The sequence below is a fragment of the Pygoscelis adeliae genome, unplaced genomic scaffold (assembly GCF_000699105.1).
Source record: "Pygoscelis adeliae isolate BGI_AS28 unplaced genomic scaffold, ASM69910v1 Scaffold98, whole genome shotgun sequence".
Taxonomy (NCBI): domain Eukaryota; kingdom Metazoa; phylum Chordata; class Aves; order Sphenisciformes; family Spheniscidae; genus Pygoscelis; species Pygoscelis adeliae.
In genome coordinates this window covers 4,004,536-4,025,116 of record NW_008825547.1, presented here as the reverse complement: position 1 = coordinate 4,025,116, position 20,581 = coordinate 4,004,536, and the positions used below count along the sequence as shown (strand labels likewise).

Sequence of the window (20,581 nt, the reverse complement as noted above, 5' to 3'; positions counted from 1 at the left end):
ACTGATAACAGCTTCTCTTAAGAGACCCTTTGAATCTAAAGGTTCTCGGATGAGGTTCTGGCTCAGCTACAAGATTTTACAATCAAACATCAGTGGGAGGCTTGCTGACACAGGATGAACTCCTGAATAACAAATTCTTTATTACTCTCTGTTATGGTCTTATAGAAAAAGGAAGAAATACATGGTAAGGCTGAAGAGTTGTGCAGTTTGTCTGGAAAATTATTTTGAGGAAATCTAAGTTTTAATAAATGTTGAAATTGAAACAGATTTATCAAATTAATAAATATTGACAGATTTGACCAAAGAGCTAAATTTAACTTACCCACAAATTATTACTGAAACAAAAATGTTTGAATATATTACTACATGTCTACCATTATGAATGCTCAGATCAAGTCCACAGAGACATGTTACAGATTTACATTTCTGTTTTCTAAATTTCAGTCATGCAAAGTTTTTGAGCATCTCTAATAGGATTGGAATGCAGTGTTCACATTAGACATGTTTAATTTACTGTGATGTTTTTAATGCATTGTTTTGACATTCCTTCACAGTAATTACAATACCTTCAGAATTATAAAATACAAGTAAATCAAATCAGCATGAATTTGGAGAAGTAACACACTCAGAAAGAATCAGAAATCAAGCAGCTATGGATAAAGTTGCACTACGGTGCGGCCATCACTTTCATCCTCAGCAAGCCACCTTAAGGGAAAAAGATAAAATCCTGTCAGAGATACAGCACATATAAAACTTAACAAACAGACAAATCATGAGAGCCTGCTTCTGCATCTTTGGATTTCTAGGAGAGCTCTTACATTGGTTTATACAAAAGCAGTAACCAACCTGAAGCAAATAGTGATTTTTTTATTTTTTTTTACTATCCATATATGTGTAATTTAAAAGTGTAATTTACTTTATAAATATATTTATTAAATATACATTCATTTTATTTGTTGGCCATATAGGTGACAAGTAGATTGTTTCATCGAGTGGCATAAAATCAGGATAATTTGGAGTAAGGAAACCTGTTCTGTGATAGCAAGTTATTGTCCACGTATTCCATTCCAGGGACTGTTTATTTCTCATATCTCCTTGTTGGCTCACAAAATACTGAGTTGTACGGTGGGCCTGATCCATGCTCCGAAAGAGCCTATGGAGGTTTCACTATTGACTGTATGGGAAATAGGCCTGAGTCCAAAGCTCAGGTAGATTGATGTTAACTGGAACCATGGAGGCAATGATATTAATTTCCAAAGAGAGTTAAAAAGCTTCTAACACTTTTGCAAGGCTTATGACAGACTACCTGATGTGATGTCTACTAAGGAGCTAGTATGGGAGGGATTCCCAGCTGGTATAGCGTTAATGTAGCTCACATCTGAAGTTGCATCATTGAACAGCTGGGAGATATGGCTGAAGATAAACAGTTCCAGACTGAAACACAACTAATCTTGGCAGATAAAATTGCTCATGGAAGTCCCAGAGCCAAGGAAAGGTGTGATGTGTAAGCTAGACAACAGGCATTTAAATTAGTTAGTAAAGGATGCCCACCTCCTTTCAGGTTTCTCAGTGATGAGTATCTTTTAGAGACAGCATTTGTATCACAGGGGTCTTGTCTTTGTGAGAGAATGAATCCATTCCCCATTTACACAGTAGGCTATGAGATGAGAAGCTCCATGTCTGAGCTGGAACAGGGACATGAACTTACAGTTTCCTGTATCCGAGGAGTGCCCTATCGCCTCTGGGTCACTGAGTGCTCTGGGGTGGACCTCCTAATCTCTTCTACCAAAATTCTTCTATTTTGAGTAAGCAGGTATACATTAAGGTAAGGACATGACTCTAACCCACCAAGGTCCCAGTTAAATGTCCAAGTCAGCAGTCTGTAGAATCAATCTGTGTCAGTCACTCCCCCACATCAATGATGTGATTCAAGTCTTGCTCCAAATGGGTCTCTTGCATACCTTTGTGTTTTTACCATAACACTTTAAATAAAATCAGAAAAAAAACTCTCGAAAAAAATGCTTGTTGTAAGTGATCTTTTTCAAAAATCTTCCTCTGACTGGTGTGGTCTGAGAACTCTTACAAGCAAAAGAGGTGGAGTGACATCAACTGAAAATCCCATCACGGATTGTGTTGCGCACCTGAGTGATATTGTGGTCTAAGGACTTTTGCTCATGCCCACTAACCTAAATTTAGGTATTTAAAAGATTAGATAGTACATAGGCATGTGTTTGGAAGAAGTTTAATGAAGGGAAGTTTAATGTTGTTGGAAGAAGTTTAATGTTGTTGGAAGAAGTTTAATGTTGTTGACTTTGGTAACAGCTACACATTCTCATGACTTAGACTGTGGAGTCCAACTGACTATCCAAGAACTAAAAAAATGTTGCTTTTTTGGGTTCAGGATTGGGATTTGGCTTCCATGAATTGTCAAGTTTACAGAAACATTTAAGGGAAGGATAAAATTAAATATTCTTGGCTACCATTTCTGTTTTCAGACCACCAGGCAACAACCCTCTTTCTAGATACAGGGAACTTGTAAGTTTTCACACTTGTCTGTTCTCCAGATGCATTAAAAACCTATTCTACACTTAGAAAGACATGAATGTGTTTGCTTCTGTTGTTTACTCTGAAGTGCTTTAAGCTGTAAACTGTATACTGTAGTGAACAGTCACTCCAAATATACCTTTCAATTTAATTTTCAACTTCTGAGGGTGTATTGCTTCAGTTTGATGCAGACTGAAGTGGATCTTCTCTTTGTACATTAGAGAATGTACAAATGTCTCTTTACCCCAACACCTCTTTATCCAAATAAATGGCTGAATTTAGATCATTATCCTTTTACCTTACATTGTAAAAAGGTTTCTTTTATCTTTACCTCATTTGCTGAATGTATCTTAGACCCATACTAAGCAGACGTTGAAACAGAAGGATTTTAATGTTGTTTTTGTACAATAAAAAAAAGCACTACTTTTTCTCCAGATTTGTATCTATACTGCCATATCCTACCATCCTCCCACCATCCCATATTTCTGATTCCCTCCCATGCCTATTTGCATACCCATGATATGCTTGACAGAGCTACATATGCACTAATACTTGTGTAATGGTTCACCAGACAGCTTCTACCTCTTGAAAATGGCATAGTAATACCTTCTCTTGGCAAAGGCACTAAACTGTTTCTCTCCCTCCTACAGTCATCCAGTTTTAATAACTTGGAAAAATATAGTGTCTTCCTCTAAATATTCTTCTGACAAATTAGTCTGAAATTGGCCAAAGGACTCAAAAGTTACTGGGGACGGACTGAAACACGGTATGGTTAAAAAATTCTTACTGTTTTAGGAAACCAGAAGAGAAACAACTGAGAGACTAAAAAGACTAGTACTGATTCTTTTTAAATAGAAAACAGCGGCTACAGAGTGATGATGAACTGTTCTACTGACCTGTTACAGTTGAAGCAATACACTGAATTCCTAGATGCATCTGTGATTTCTACTTTTTCCAGAAACCAGCCACTTGCTGTGGAAGGGAAAAAAGAGCAAACTGAATATAACCAAAACACAAATAAAGCATAAGAAAGGTTTCTAATTTCATTTCCATACCCTGCATGGTTCAGTACTTCCAAATGTATTCAATATCAGTAATAAAACTGAAATGTAGATAATTCAATTATTACCAACTTCTCTCATTTTTACGGAGAAGGTCTTTGATGTTTTTGACAGAAAATATAAAGGAAGATTTTTATTACAACTTAACTCATTTTTCCACGTGGAACAGAACAGGCAGTAAGACAAATGAAACAGAGTGCATGGTAATATTGAATACATTCTTGAAATCCCATTTTGCCCTTTTTGGTACTCTGAAGTACACCCCAGTGGGCTTTGATTTTCAGTGTCCACCAAACAATAAAAACAGATAGACTTTATCAATACATGTAATTTCTTTGATGATAACCCAAGCCCTTAAACAATAGGGAAACAGAAATCTATTACTCCTTTCTAATTAATACGTTTATATCCATATAAACCAAGTGGTGAATCTGAATGCTGCTCATATCCATATTTCTTCTGCAGTAGTGATTCCGAATAGCATTTCCATTTAGGCCAACACACTTATATCTGTTTTAGCTTTAAGAATGCATTTAGTATCTGCTATTATCTCCTGTTTTGCTGTGTGAAAAATACCTTCATTATTGTGCTATAGAATTTTATTTCATAGAATATTAAAATATGAAGATTTTTAAAATAAAACTTTATTATAGAAATACGATGTTTGTGCTGGCATCCTTAGTTGTGTTTGCCAATGCAAATACTTAATGACAACATTTAAAAACTAATTAGGATCATACTGCTAGTAGCTGAAAACCTTTTGGTATTCTTTGCATGTCCTGGAGATAAAATACTATATTCTAACAAATTATTTTGGTTTTCAAATATTTGGACAAATACTAAGTGGGCTAAAACCAATAAAAATATTTGTAAGTAGGATAAAAATATACTATAAAAATATTTGCAAATTGTAGCAATTTAGATAAAACGTAAAGGCATAGTGATGTTTCTCACTTTTCATGGACATTTTCAAACAATTAGCTGGTATAACTAGGCCATAAAGGTGTCTATATTTTTCATCTTCAATTCACAAGAGTCATTTATTGATATTGTCACGTACTTTTGGAACTCCTTTAATGAAATCTTGTGAATGGTTTAATATGTCATAGACTCTACTTGGAATATATGACCTTTCATGAAAACTCTGTAATTCAGAGTCAAGATTATCAGCAATAAAAATTTACAGTCTCTCAAATTTACATGGCACATTACAAATGAATATAAAGGCATGTTTGCTCCTTTGAAAAGTCTGAAATCTAATGCTTTATCCTTTATTGATAAAACTCCAACAAACCTCACTGAAATCTCCAGGTATGGAGAAATCTAGAGGCAGCTAGGAAAGACTAGCAAACAGATGAAACATTTCGAAGAGGTGTGACATTTGAGGATGCTTGTGAGGATTACAGCTGATGTGACAAAAGACACTTGGAGATATTTTCAGAGAAAAATTTAGAGGAAGGTAGTCATGGATGTAAGATGAATCAACACACACCAGCTGTGCTAGGAAGGCAGTATTAACAACTATGTGATGTTGATCAGGACACAGAGAGGAAAGATAATCATGTTGTTGATAGTTTGGGACCAAGAAAATACAAGCCTAACCTGTATTTACCCTGCAGACTTCTGTGCAACACTCAGAGCGCTAAAAGACTGCCAGTGTGGAGTTCCCTTCCCGTGTCAGTTCTGAGTTGAATTGCATGCATGTACAGCAGCTAACACAAATGAGATGAAAGTCACCAAGAGGATTTTATTTATTATAGGTATTTCAACAGGTTTGGTGTTTTTTCTTTTTGAGTTTTCAATACCATCACATGTACAACGTGACTGGGTAGTTAGAAAAACACCTGTTCAACTTTTGCCTAAATAAGAACTGCTATTTGCAGAATTTTGCTTGGTTTGTCCTGGATATGATAAACCCTTGCCACCTTATAGTGGGTCATGCACTTAGATAAACCAGGTTTTATTAAACCTAAACCTATTTCTTTCAGATAGGTTAAGCAAAATTCACCTGGCTAGAATATCTCAATACAATCAGACCTTTTTGACTCAAGGTGTACATTGCCTGCAAATTCTCTTTATATATTTGTATACCTCTAGGGTTTTTAGCACCACTAAATGTAAGCTCAAAATATTATATGCCCCAGTCTCCCATCTTATTGTTTTTGTAAAATTCAGGTTTTAGAGATTAGGTGTAACATGCTGTACATAGAAACAGTTTCCATCATCGTGTGTGGGCATGTACTGTAGCCATATCCTAACTTAACATCAGGGCAAGACCTGGTACACACTAGTGTTCTCCTCATGGTTTAGCTTTCACAAGACGAAAAGCCGCATCTGTGTCAGAGGGAGCTACAGCATGCTTTGACCAGAGTCCCAAACTTGCCCAAACATTTCTTAAATAACGTTCAAAGCATGGAAAGTTTAGCCTGCAGTTTGAAAATTCAATCCTATGCTATTTAAGACATCTAATAGGAGTTTTGGCTGAGCAATGTTTGAAGGATAAAACCTTCTGAGGTTTATGCTAACTAGATCTCTTCTCTGTTAGAAAAGAAAAAATTCAAGGTAAAGTCAAGGGAAACATGATAGAGCCAGAGGGGGTGTAAGCAAGAGCAGTCAAACTGACCTCATTTGTATACAGAGTTGTATTAGCTAGCTGTAGCAGCAGCATGACTTCAAAAACCTTTCCAAATGTCAGGCAGAACTTTAAGCAGAAGATTTTTACAAGGCTATTGAACGCATGCAGTATACTCACCAAATCCTTTCCCATCGTGACCAATTTCAATTGAATGTAGACTTCCTAATTTTTTTGTATTAATCTTGAATGTATCAACCTTTAATATTAAAATACAGTTATTAAAAATAATATACCAATGTCTGGAAACTTACACATTTGTTTAGGTCAGTTCTGAGACTGATTCAAATGTAGTAATACCCATTCAAAATAGGGGGCTGACACTTGATGTGGTTTATTTTCCTTGCTGAAGATCTGTGGTATAGATTCTCTCCTAATAGGTTTCAGTTTAAATATGAAAGATTCACTTTTCAACTTATAGTAGGACAGTCCCTACCTCTTTCCTGACTTTCATATACCAGAAAAATATTTTTGCTCTTTTATGAATTCTCAACAGACACAGACTTCTAAAATGTTTTCAGTATATGATACATAAATATACATTCAAGAACATAAAAGATAAAGGCTTTTACTACATGTACCATTATCTCTCTCAAATATTATATATTTTAATTTAAAATGTTACCTTGTCTCATATTACAGATTTTTTAAAAATGAGATCCTTTTTTCATAAGATATTTGACATCACTGGCCTCCCATTGACTTAGTTGGGTTGCTAACAGGATTTCTATGTATCTACTCTTCTTTATCAAAGAGCAATGGCACCTCCTGTGTAGTACTAGGCAAAAGGAAGTGCTACTCAAGACTTACTTGCTCCTTGTGCCTATAGGTAACTAGACTTATTAACCTCCTCAGTATGGAATACAATACATGGGTAAAGATCTTTTAGAATATATTCACAAACATCCTGGCTGAAGAAACTCAGACTAACTGCAAGTAAAAAGATGTTTAGTACTGCTGGAGATAATGAGGTAGATCTCATAAGAAAGATATTTTCAACTGGAGTTTTAATTATTCAGTCATTACCTTTCAAGAAATCCACAGGAGAAAGATATGGAAAATATATTTATTTCTTGTTACATAAGGGTAACCATTATTATACTCCATTGCACAGGTGGTGAGCAAATGGAGCAATTCCTTTGCCAGAGTAACATGTTTATTAAAATAGGAGAACATTCTGCTAAGGTACTAGGACATCATGCAGAGAGCCAGCATTCTTATGCAAACATCTGTATCTGAACTAGGGGTCTCTGATAGCCTAAAGCGTGATGGATATCAGAATCAGGTTGATGTGCATGGTTCCATTTTATCTGGTTATAGGCTTATACATTCAGTGAGGCTCACAGCATCAGTTTCCATGGCAAAGTAAAATGATGGGATGTAAGAGACTGATGTATTCTAAAGCACAATATTCAAAGTTTGTGCAACAGCAAGGGATATTGCACGTATATGCACATGCACAGGCAATGCATGTTGTGCATTTCAGATCAAAGAAATGCATAACTGGGCAGATGAGTGGATGCAATATGATGATATGCTTGGGACAGAGACAGAAGAGCAACAGAGTCAGCTAGATATGATAGAAGTAAAATGTCCCTTGGTTACTCTGGTGAAAAGGCGAAACACAGAGATAGCTGAGACTATATCTCATCTCATGATGTGGAAAACAGGATGAATGCCTTAAGTTCCGTAAAGATCTTGCATAGATTTAAAGTTTGCTTTCCCAGTCCAGAAATGGACACATCCTATAAAATCTGTGTACTCACCTTTCCTCTTTCAAAGGGGTCTTGATGCTCCAGTGACTGAGAGAGTTGAAATACCTCAGATTTGTCCTCATACCCGAATAAAATAATATGCACATTGGCATCAGTCCCTGCTCCCCTTTTGTCACCTGTGTATACTTTAATAGTATACTCAGTCAGATTTCTTGCTTGACTTCCTTCTTTATGTAAGTTGTTATCTATGTCATTCTTTTTTTTGTCTCCTCTAATAACAAAAGATACTGGGATTTCTCTCTGTATTTCTGGCTTATTTGCATCCACAGAAAATGCTCTGAAAAACAAAACCGTGTATGTTTTTATGGTAAGTAAATCATATGTTAAATCAAAAAAATCCTATGAATTTATGTGGGACAGTTAAAGATGGACTTATTTTAAATATATCCATCGACTGAACCACTCTGTGACAGTCATTTTAATTCAATGCCCGCTCACTGTTTTCAACTATTATACTATAAAATGACTAAAAAATGACTAGCTTTACATAATATACTTACTCATTCACTTCAAATACATAGATAGGATGCTCCTTTACAGCTTCTTTCAAATGCAATTTTTTAATGTCCAGTTTGCAGTCTACAAAAAAGGAAAAAAAGTATAGTGAATGTTGTACTGCATGTCAAGGAATTAGGTAGAGTCTATTGTTGATATAAAGGTGTCATTCCTACTACATTAAAACATCATTTATTAATTCATTTAGGAATACCAACAACTGACTTAAAAATCCTAGAATCATCATAACATTCCTTATTTTCTTCCTATTTGAAACCTCAACTTAAAAATTTAGGAGTAAGCATTTCCTTTGTTTTAGTGAAGCAAAGGAGCGTTGTCCTCACTGTCCTTGGACAGGCATGCAGAAAAGATTCAGCATGACTCAGGCAGGCACATTTGAGGAGGAAGAGCAGAAATACATATCTGGTGCTTCCTCCTCAGTGACTGGTTGACAGGAGGGTTGGAGCTCTGTTCCACATGCAGCACAAAGAGGATCTCGTGAGGTGGCAAGTATGAAGGAAGTTCAGCAACTAACTGTATACCTCTGCTGTTTGAGAAAGATTGCTCTCTGACTTACATTTCCTTTTGAAATTTCTGCTGGGGGCTTCAGCTACATGTTGTCTACAAAACTGGCCTGAATCTCTTGCCACTAGTTAGTTATGAAGGCTATTCATTTTCCCTTCTCTTCTATTATTTGTCCCTTCAGCCCTGTTCAGCAAACTGCATCACAATGTCTTCTACTACTGTCCAAGACCCTTTAACTATACCAACAGGTGTCTAAGTTAATAGGCTCAGGCTCCTGGGGAGGAATCCAGGACATTGTGTTGCACTCATGACCTGCCCAGACAGTGCATGGAGAGAGTCAGAAGCTTCAGGAAGGGATTTCAACTCCCCTGATCTTAAAAACCTGCTCAGATACTGGAAGAAGCATAAATGCATTAGAGCAACACTCTGCCTGGGCTGGCCAGTCCTACAGGGTATATCTGACTTTACACACTAAAGAGCTTTTGTGTTTGCAGATTTTTAGTTCAAAATCTTGGTCCAAACTAGTCTCGGTCCAAGCTAGTCTCAGTCCAAACAAGTCTAGATGCAATACGGACACCCTTACTCATCTGAAGTGCTTTATCGTCTAAATAACTTCTTTGGAAGAAATGTATTATACATCTGCCCAGTCCTCTCTTCATAACACACACAGAGTCAATGAGCCCCAGAGTACCTCCTTTGTGAATCGTGTTTTCAAACCTGATTGGAAAAATCTTGCCTGTCATGCACTCTGTGGTGCCCTTTGGCAACATGCAATTGCCGTATTCAATGATTGTCAGTCAGACAGATGGCTGTAGTTAACTTGCGCAGCTGAAGCTGCGGGAAACAAAAGTAGTGAGCTATACACCTTGCTCCCCAACAGCAGCATGGCAGGGCTGTCCCTCTCCTTCCCTTCCCCTCTATAGTAACTGCAGCTCCATACCATGCCCTCTCTGAAGCCCCCAGCAGCCGAGGCAGACCGTGCTGTGGTGCAGGATGTGTTGACCAGCCAACCAGTACGTACATGCGCACTGCCCAAATGTCTTTGACGTCTGTACACATTTTACAGATTTGGTTGAAACTGGATGGTGAGACTAAAAGGTTATCATGAGGAGCCAACAGATGGGCAAACAAAAAAGACAGAGATAAAGTGCAAACACAGAACCCTTGTTTTCCTAGAAAACTGTCTGAAAATGGTCGACTGTAACACATAGTAAGTAATGATTTGCAATTATCCAGTAAATTTCATTAAAGGACTTCAAAAAACTTTACAATTAATTCTTTGAATATTCCTTAGTAGCATGATAGCCATCCTACAGATGAGGCAAAGAGATGTTAAAGTTATGACCATTTTAATGAAATTCAGCCACAAAACTACTGATTGCCTCATAGACCCCCCCCCCCCCCCCCGTCCCGAATGTCACAGGGAGAAAACAGAACAGGTGGGGAAAACAATGAAAATAACTGAATCACAGAAGGACAATTAAACAATAGCAGTTTCTTATGTGAGTTATAATTATTCTCCTAGATTACTTATTAATAGCTCATGTATTAATCGCAGAATATAATTATTCATCTTAATTTTCTGGGTTTTTTTCTTGTATGGAAAGGAATAGTTCACTTTCTTGATGCAATAATGATATATCCTTTAGATCCAAGGATTTTAATGTGTCAAAATGTAGGATTTTGCTTTATAAAATATTACCTTTTAGCAAAAATAGCCAAATAAATTAATCGGGATTTAACTCTGGCAGTGATTTCATTGCCTTTAACAGGAGGCTAGCTGTGTGATTCACATCACTGACTTTAGAGAGCAGCAAAAGTACTTTACCTGTTTTACTGCTGATCAAAAGAACAACTTTGTCCAGTTCTCCCAATTCAACAGCATCCACGATAACTAGAAACGACTACAATAAAATTATTCAGTATTACGATCTTGAACTATATTACTGAATTATATAGGAAGATTTGAAAATAATACATAAAAAGTACAAGAATGGATTAAAGGATAAATTTTAAAGTACTTTAAGACAGAGTACCTCGTTGTCCTCTCCCTGCTGGATATTCTGCAACGACCAGAGAAGGGATCTGTCCCCTGTGTCACCATGAGTACCATATATACATGCAGTCATATGTACTAGATTTCTCTCACTCAAAATATTTCTAGAAAATACCGTTAGATGATATGTAACCACTGCAATATCAAGCAGAAAGAGATCTTGTTAAGACTGTGCCACAACCTTGCGCAGCTGTTTGACAACATAGCAATGTGCAGTCAGATGTAATTAAAAATTCAAACACTTGAAAATGATAGTAAAATTCAAATTTTTTTCAATTTTCCCTTAATTTTGTCCTGCAACTATAAACACTGGTGATGCTGACAACTTGACATTAAATTAAGAAAAGCATGCCTATGCTTTATGCTGTTTGTAACAGTAGCACATTATGGAAAAATTACGACAGTCAGTTGCCTTTTTCTTTTTAATGGCAAATGCCTAGTAGATAAAATCCTAATAAGTCTCAGACTCAGCAATCACTTTTAGGATCTTTACAAAGACTAACTTTAGCTAGGGAGACAAGTCCTTCAGGCTTCATCATCTAAGAGATGGAGAGAGAAGCTCCCCATGTGTGGTTCAGAGCACCTAAGTTGCTGCTCTGAACTTCACTATGATGGAGCACACCCACTGACTATAGAGGGAGCTCAGGAAGACAAGTCTATCTCAGCTGAAGTTGTCACCCATGAATTTGTGCTGTTTGTGATTTATGCAATGGTTATAGTTATTTAATTGAAGACAAGATGACACCACCTGAACACCTTTAAAAGTAAACGCGTACACAGAGCATCTGTTTACATTCATTTACATTTTACTCATAGAACCAAATGATGTGACAGTTCTGAATATTTACCTCTTTCAATCATCTACCTATCATCTCCCTTTTACTCCTGTAGACACTCTAGTAAATGGGGATGAATCCTGACCTCGCAGAAGACTTCTGTAGAATGTGGCTCAGAGCTTAGATCAGTCAGACACTTATCCCATACGGGACTGTGTGTATAAACAGATTACTTGCATCCTTTGGAAGCCAAGAAGACAAAGTCCAGGTAAAGCAGATAACAAGCTGTTATTATCAGCTTTCAGATCTAACGATCATCTAAAATACTGAGTTCAGTACAAGAACCAGCTCTGTTCTATGGGCCTTGCCTGTTTCCCCAGCATCAGCAACAGGAGAGAGAGAACAGACCCTTGTTGCATGCCTACTGCAGTTGAGCAGGTGCAGGGAAAGAAATCCAGAGTGCCAAGAAGGTATTTAGTTTTACCTATAAAGGCAAAACAGTAAAAGCCTAAGTGGTAGAGGATACAGCTAAGTTTAAAATGGAAATCAAAAATTGATGCTGCCTAAGGAACAACAAATCATGGCATGGTAAGATACAAGAGAAAAGAATAAATACAAGGACTGTGTGGAATATGGTGGGTGGTGTTACAACCAAAATGAAGAATCAGGAGAGGAAACAATGTATTTGGTCAGGGATGCGATGCAGCGAGTGGGTCACTACACAGAACAAAGGAACCTGTGCACTGCTATTTTTGGCTATAACTCTGATTTTCTAAGTGTTCTCCTTTTATTTTACTTGACCTCTGTTATGCCAGTCTCCCAGATCTGAAACTTGAGAAGTGAGGCTGGACCAGCCCAAAACACGTGTGAAAGGATTGCTTTTGGAAGGCTTGTTTCTTGGATCACTGTGTCAGAGAGCAACAAGAGTGGGCCTGCCCCACGAGGGTGGACAAGACGGGAACTGAGCACGACCCCAGCGCAGGCAGTGCCCTCATTGACCAGGTAACAATCCTGCAGCATCTGCACGTGGCAGGCAGAGCTGTCAACAGTCCCAGATGCAGCAAACAATGAAAAAGATCAGCAAGAGCAGCAGGAGAAAGGGCCAGAGACAGGACTGAAAACAGGGCTATAACGTAGGTCCAAGGTCCATCCAGAAGACAGGGTCAGAGGGAGGACTAGAGACAGAAAGAAGCACATCTGACGTAGCTCAGGCATGATCTTAAATGGACATCTTACGGCCATCATGGCTGGAGCTTCCAGGTGAGTCTGGCCAAGGCATGTAAGATCTATTGTCTTATCATGGCCATGACACACTCTAGTCAGCTAGAGATTGAGTTGAATGAAGTTTGGATCAGATTATACAGCGGATAGAACTGGCAGGGTACATTGCACAAAGAAGGACAATTGAATGAGACAAATGTAGGCAAGGGAAGAGGGCTAAAACGCTTAAATGGTGGTCTTTGTTCAGGTAGTGGGATCAGGCCATCATAGGGCAAATGTGGGCAAGTAAGCTTTTATCTCTGTAGTGTACTGAATAGATTGGAGAGGGGGAAAATGAAAGATATATGTACAATAAGGATAACATACCTGAATGTTACAACTCCATTAATTTTATAAAATTCTAATGATTTTATAATCTCAGTGTGAATTATGGCTCTGTGTTAACTTTGTCGAAATAACCAGCTATTTGAAAGTAGCATAATACATATTTATTTCACCTTTTCACTATTTGTTTTGCCTTAAAAGCTACAGTAGTGCAAAATTCACCTTCTGTACAGTCCTGTATGTGAGAGAGAGGGGGAGAGAGCACCGTTTCACCCCTGGGGACTCCTGAGATGTAAGCATCTCAAAGGACGGTACTGTGAAGAGAAACTATTTATGTATATACTCAGCTGGAGGCCTCTCCCTATTAATACATCCAAAGGCACATGTGTGCACAGCCAGATCTCGAGGGTCTGCACTGTATTTCATCAACTGTGTTTTGATGGTTTCAATTAGCCATTAGCATATGCTTCATCCCAATCCCAAGTACAAACTTAAAAAAGGAAAAGATAGCTTAGAGATGAAATACTAAGGCACTCTATGAACGACAGCTGTATCTGAAATTTAACAGCACACGGCTTCTGGTTAAGGTGATTATGATCAGCTGCTTTCCATTCCAATTAACACAACACTGATTTTGCTTTTAGCTGAGAAAAAGAAAACCAAGGAGAAAAGAAATTAGATTTAGAAAGCTGACAGAAAAGCAGATCTGTTTTGCACAATAAATTGCAAGTAAGTTTGTGTGTAAAGGATCACTTTGAACTCCACGTGTGCCACCTGCTGTGGAGCTGCTTAAAGTTCTTTCGGACATAAAATGACAAAGATTTGTGGGGATATGTTTTTTCAATGTCCTAGGTTTTTTCCTCACTGTAGTTACAAATCCCTCCTTGAAGACTTCTAAAGCCCATGTGGAAAGAAATAAATGCAACAGAGATGAGCTATTTTGTTTTTTTGTTCTTTTACCTAAATGCATAGGTAATACCTATTCTTTTTTTGTGATTTTTTATCTCTTGGTCTCAAAGTATTTTACAAAGAAGGAAAATAGTACAAAAAAGAAAAAAAAAAGAGTGGGAAAAAGATCTTTTCAACCAAGAGGCCAGTGACAGAGCCAGAGTCAGAATCAAGGTCACGAGGGTTCCAATCTGACTGCCCATTTATCATCCACGCTGCATCTTTCTCTCATGATTTCTGTGTGCTTGTACACGTACCCTAAATACTTCTGCATGTGACAGCGATCAGTCTTTTGCAAGGGGCACACTCATGCGCTTTATGTTAATCTGAAGGTCCTCTTTGTTTCAATCTTGTGCGTAGGAGATGAAAGCCATTAAGCCCTGTTCTGCACCCATACTGTGCAAGTCTCCAAGTGAAAATAACAGCTCTAAGCAATATAAAATCTAAAGCCTAAATACAAAGTTTAAATTTTCAATTGCAGCCAAAATATGCAAAACCCCCCTCAACCCCTGTTAATTCTACTGAGATTACTTGCATGCTTACATTTAGACATATGCAAACACCTCACTGAAACCGGGCCATAAATTCCAATCCAAAGCATATTGGGGTAGTTCATTTAATACCTACTTCAGCTCACTTTGGATGAACTGACTTATTCTTTACCCAGGTAACTCATTTGTTTTCTGCATAAAACTCATGCACAAATGACTTGAATACTAAGTACCGTTATTTGGTCTGTTTGTTAAATTGAGAATTGTTCCGTTATGTGGTGGCATTCAGTAAGCCTCACATTAGAAGAATGTGGAAGATATGGTGGATTTTAGGTGAAAGGGTTTCTTTTATTTTGCTTAACAAAGGTGACATATGTAAGACAATTGTTGAGCTAATTTTAACAGACATAAATATTTGGAGTGTATACAGGTAATAAAGCTGATGCTTATATGTAGTTTTGAGCTGGTATTTACTGAGAATCTTTGTTTGGAATGTGCAAACAAAAAAAATCGCTTAATAGTAAATGAGCTATAAAAAATCATGTTGTTAATGTCAGTAATATGAGCAGCTGAGGACTAAACAAAGGAGAGTAGAAATATTACAATATTGCCAGAAAGGGATGTTTCTTATAAACTGTTCTTTGTAGCATATAATAATGGTTCTGTGCAATCAAATGAACATTGCATTTCCCACTTTATGGTACAGAAATTAAGCTGAGTGGATAGTATTTTCCTTCAAACATTTTAAATTCTTATCCAGACTTTGTGAATCATTGAATAAAGACAATAAAATTTTCTCTTTTGATAAAGGTTTCAATTGTAATATTAGGACGTGTTAACCTCCTGGACCACTCTACTGCTTTAAAGTAGATTTATACCTACCAGAAAGTGCTTCTTTTAATGGCCACTCTACAGGGAATTCAATCCATCTGTCTCCATTAAGAGAAAGAGGAAGTGTTTTATTTATGGTGAAACTAAAGGTATCCAGGGTGGATGTGTTCTGCATTTTAAAGTGACGAAGAGACAACTGGGATATGCTGTTTTCCAAACTCTGGAGACCAAGTCTCACTTTATAAAGCATTCCCAAATCAGATGGTAAATGTATCTAGGAAGCAACAAAACAATGAATTAGCATCCAAACAGAGATATATAGATATATGCATAGCTAATTTACAGGAAGAGAGGACATTATCTCTAAAGGGGTCAGCATGGACCTAGCCTCATTTACATCAGTCTTGGTGCTAAAAGTCCCGTTGAGTTTAAAGGCAGCAGGACCAGGTTGACCGTAAGCACTTACAGAAATATTAGCTTTATACTCTAGGGGCATTCATTGTAATTATTCTATCAAATTCAAATTACATACTGCACTGATTTCTAAATGTGAATACTTAATGTTAATGCCATTTAAATTGATATGCATTATTAACTATGACTCTTTGTTGACAAAAAAAACCCACGTTTGATCATCATCAACTTGAGAAAGCCAAAAATTAAAAATGAAATCTGGTGTGCAACTGAAAATTTCAGTTCTGCTTTTCTTGAATATTTAAACAATAATATATGCGATATTTACAGCATTACATGATTATTTCTCTTTAAAAGGAAACGCAAGGAAATTTTAAATATAGACAAATCTATATATTGTTTTACATCATATGTTATTTCGTTCTTAGCCTGATGTTCCACTTTGTTTTCCATGGAAACCAGATTTGACTTGCCGTTGCTTCCATAAAAAACCATAACCAACTTGGATATATTTTCTGACAACTTTTCAAAGTCTGTTTTTGTTTCTTCTTGATGTTTTGTGAAATAAATCCTCCATCTGCCTTCTGAACAAATAAAATAAGGGAAATAAAAAGGAAAAAAAAAGATTAAAGGTGTTTCTGTTTTCATATGTTAACCAAAGTACCTGAGATAAAATTCCTAAGACATGTTTTAGTCTACATGGGGAGCATTAATATATAAGCACCTCATCTGGGTGCTGATCAGCTCCCTAAGTACATTACCATTTCTTACTATTACAAAGGGGAAAATATTGTCAGTACTAGTATGTGTAATAATGTATTGTGATGAAAATATTCTCAAATTATTATTTCAGAATTGATGAATAAAACAGTCGATGTAATGGCAGAAGCTATACCTGAATTCATTTGCTCTTTTCCTAAAGGCCAGGCAGAAGTGCTCCTCCTCTCCTGAATTTCTAATTAAAAAAAGATTGAAGACCAAATTAATACTTTTGTAGAACAGTGTCTAAATGATAATAAACGCCTGTATTCATCTCTAGTGAGGCAATTGACTGAGTATTATATCATTTAGATTAAAGATTTAACTAGGAAGTGTACAATGCGATTTTCTACTTAAGCATCATCTCCTACATATCATCCTATTTAATGAACTGACTCTAGAGCTAGCTCTTTACTGGGAAATGGTTGTAACATGAAGATTCAAGTATTTTTCATTTTAAAGCATTTCTGTTTCATTTATACAATTTATGCTCTGGATGAATCAGAACTAATTAGATGTTTTTAATGACCGTTTTAGGGGCTGATGTTCCTCCCACTGATATCGGCTCCCATTGACTTCAGTGGGATTTGATATAGACCAAAACTACTTGTAAACATTAGATAGAGGCCTGAACCAAAGACGGAAAGTATTCCTTTGAGATCACAACCAACTTTGGATTTGCCAATTATTGTATAAAAAAAACCTCAAAGGAATACTTTCTCCTTCTACCAAATCAATGCATTCTGGTAGAAACAGAATTTTTTTTTTTAATTTGTTTTAATAAAACCTTGTTATGTAACCTTAAATACACTAAATATTCCTTTATTTTATTCAGAAAAGTACCAACATACAATCTAAAACAAAGCCAAAATTTGCTTTTGCACAATAACTTTCCAGGTTCCAAATGATCAACAGTTAGAGATGATAAAGCAGAGGAAATGGATTGCACTGGAATTCTACTCAGTCTCAATAAGGTATTGCTGGACAAGTACCATCATGCCAATGCCGCTACGGCGAGCAGAGTTGCCCTGGGTGTCCTGGTTTCCTGGAGGAAAAGAACTAGAATATTTTCTGTAATCTAAGGACTCATCTGTACTGTCTATTTACTTCTCTTAGGAGCAGGATCATAAGAAATACATCCATCTTAATGGTAGATACTGGGCTTTGGTTGCCTACAGATCTGGCTGGGGTGTGCTGTGGTTCCCTCTCGGCTTGCACGCCAGATTGTGTGTGTATTGCAACCACAGCACAGGGCGGGAGGATGCACATTCCCTTCTTGTCTTGACAAAGAGTGCAGTCACAGGCAGTGGGGTCAAAATTGCTCCTCTGTGGACCGACAGAGTGTCAGCCAAAAGTATGTCCAGTTTCTGGCAAAAGCTATCCAGTGTGGCATAAATAGTGTAAAATTGTCTTCTTGAATACAATGGAGCCATTTTCTCCACTGCTTAAACATAGTTTGCCCTATTACTTACCTCACTTTTACTATGCCTGGTAAGTACCTGGCAGAAGCATTCGAAGCTTAAAAAATTGTTTGCAAGTGGCAAAGTAGAAGTAAGACTTGGAGAAGCAGCAATTTGTAAAGAGAATAGGCCGAGTTTGTTGCCATTTATGCCACTGTAAATCTGGAGTAACAAAGCAGAAATTATCCTCTGGCAAATAGTGGTTATTAAATACTACTAAAAAACAACAGTGTTCAGACACACTAATTCCCTATGTAATGACAATGGTCTACTGGAATATTTTAAACCATAACTTGTTTATAGAAGCAAATCACATAGCTGCATTCTGCAGTTTGGAACGAATTGCTTAGCAAATGATAGTTTGAAGATAATATTGACCTGTGGCATTCAGAGTTACCGAGGCAGATCTTTTTCCATCTCGTCTGTCTTTTAGCCATGTTTGAGCCATAAACAATGTTTCTCTCCCTGCAGCTGCTGACTCTTTCACAATAATCTTCTCCAGAAGCCAGTCAGAGCCTTTCCCTTTTTCAACCACCATCCCTTGCAGAGTCCCAATATCTACTGCTTCCACTTGAAAAACATCCACCTGAAAAATTCAGAATCAAAAAGACATATGGAAACAGAACCATCAAACTAAATTAATAGTGTATTTTGAAATATGAATGTGAGAGGAAAATCAGGATTTTTTTTCTTCACTAATTCAATAAATATCAACAGAACCAGAGATGACAAGTTTAAAGATGCTAAAGTCCTGTATCAAGTAGTATTCCCTCCGTGGTTCTGCAATTTCTGCTAAAAGACCTTAGTTTCCCCACACAGATCAATCAGTTGCTCATGCTAACTTCCTGCCTCAGAGATTTTCCTTCCCAAGTTTTACATTTAATGATTTACATGGATACCATTTTACACATCTCTTACTCTCAACAAAATAGACCCCCAGGGCTCCCTTTTGAGGGTCAAAATGCAGAGAATGAGAAGGGCAGAAGTGAACATCACAGAACGGTATTTTATTTTCTTAGGAAAGAATAACAAACTTGGTCCCAGATTTGAATTAATACTTGCAGGATTAGTTTTAATAAAATTAATTTAATTTAAGGAAAAATATTAGGTAAAGTTATAAGTTTAAATTAGTTCAACTGTTCTCTTTCAGTTAAAAAGTCCACAATATTTCTAAAATGTTGAGAACGCTGAAGTAAGATCCCTAAAGAAAATGGTGAGATGTCAGACATTAAACATTTTCACAATATGTGATTTTTGGCTTTTTGTGGGTCTTACACCTACTTCCTCAGCTGGAAAACAGAGATTAAATTCCTGGCATAGAGATCTTCCATCTGTTTTGCTTTACAGATTTATGAATTACCATCTCAGAATTTCTATTAGGGTTGATAACTGGTAAAATCTAGCGTTATTTGTGATGGAAATTCCATGATTTAGAGATATAATTTTTGAGGGGACTGGACTGCAATAATGATCAAACACACTTGAGTCTTGAGAAGTCTTCTCAACCTAATCTACTCTGAAGTTGCTTAGCCAGAGCAAAAGGGCAACAATCCTTATTCAAAGGATTATGCAGAGATGAAACAGAGAAAAGCAGTTCTCTTGCTCCATCAGCCACAGGTCTGTGTCTTCCCTGGACAGGTTTTCCAACTGAAGAACGGATGGAAGATTTCTGTCATCAACAAGACCAGCCTGACCAGCTTGCAATGTAATGAGACCCGCCATGAATTAAAACATTGAGCTCGAAATTGCAGATAATATATGACCACCTATTTTTTAAAAAAAAGAATCTCCAGAAACAGAAAAATTTCAAACTTTTTTCTTCAGCTCTGGTCTTGGTGGGTTACCTTTAACTTTTCTTTCTCATTTTTCATTAACATATGTACATATGAATGTGTGTGTTTGTGAACTACACCTTTAACAGTTTCCTAAAAATAATCGCCAATCTGGTGTTGAATTACTCTGTGGTTTCTTCAAGACTGAAAGGCAGTGTTATTCAAAAACTGCTATAGCGCATCATCTAACCATCACATCTGCACTGTCACCCCTATGTTATCATGTGAAAGGGGAAAATGAGAACAGCAAGCTGACAATGATTTTAAGGAAAAAGTGTTAAAGAGGCATTTGAATAGCTACACTTCCTTATGATGAGTCAAGATTATCAGCTGCTTAGTGAATTTAGACTGGCAAAAGCATAAGATGGAAATGAGGGTTCTCAGGATAATGTCCTTCAGCAGCAGAGCAAATACACTGGAAGGACTGAAATTCTAGA

General features: G+C 37.0%; 1 protein-coding gene across 1 annotated transcript in view; it reads right to left on the bottom strand.

Moving 5' to 3' along the window:
* Positions 1-650: 650 nt before the first annotated feature.
* RP1 (retinitis pigmentosa 1 (autosomal dominant)) overlaps positions 651-20,581 on the bottom strand; it is a 185,216-nt gene continuing 165,285 nt past the window's right edge. Inside the window, exons 51-57 of the mRNA XM_009332103.1 lie at positions 18,710-18,898; positions 10,861-10,936; positions 8,513-8,591; positions 8,004-8,289; positions 6,358-6,436; positions 3,441-3,516; positions 651-705 (exon numbers count right to left, since the gene is read on the bottom strand). Coding sequence (XP_009330378.1) covers positions 651-705; positions 3,441-3,516; positions 6,358-6,436; positions 8,004-8,289; positions 8,513-8,591; positions 10,861-10,936; positions 18,710-18,898 — 840 coding nt within the window. The remainder of the gene's footprint in view (positions 706-3,440; positions 3,517-6,357; positions 6,437-8,003; positions 8,290-8,512; positions 8,592-10,860; positions 10,937-18,709; positions 18,899-20,581) is intronic.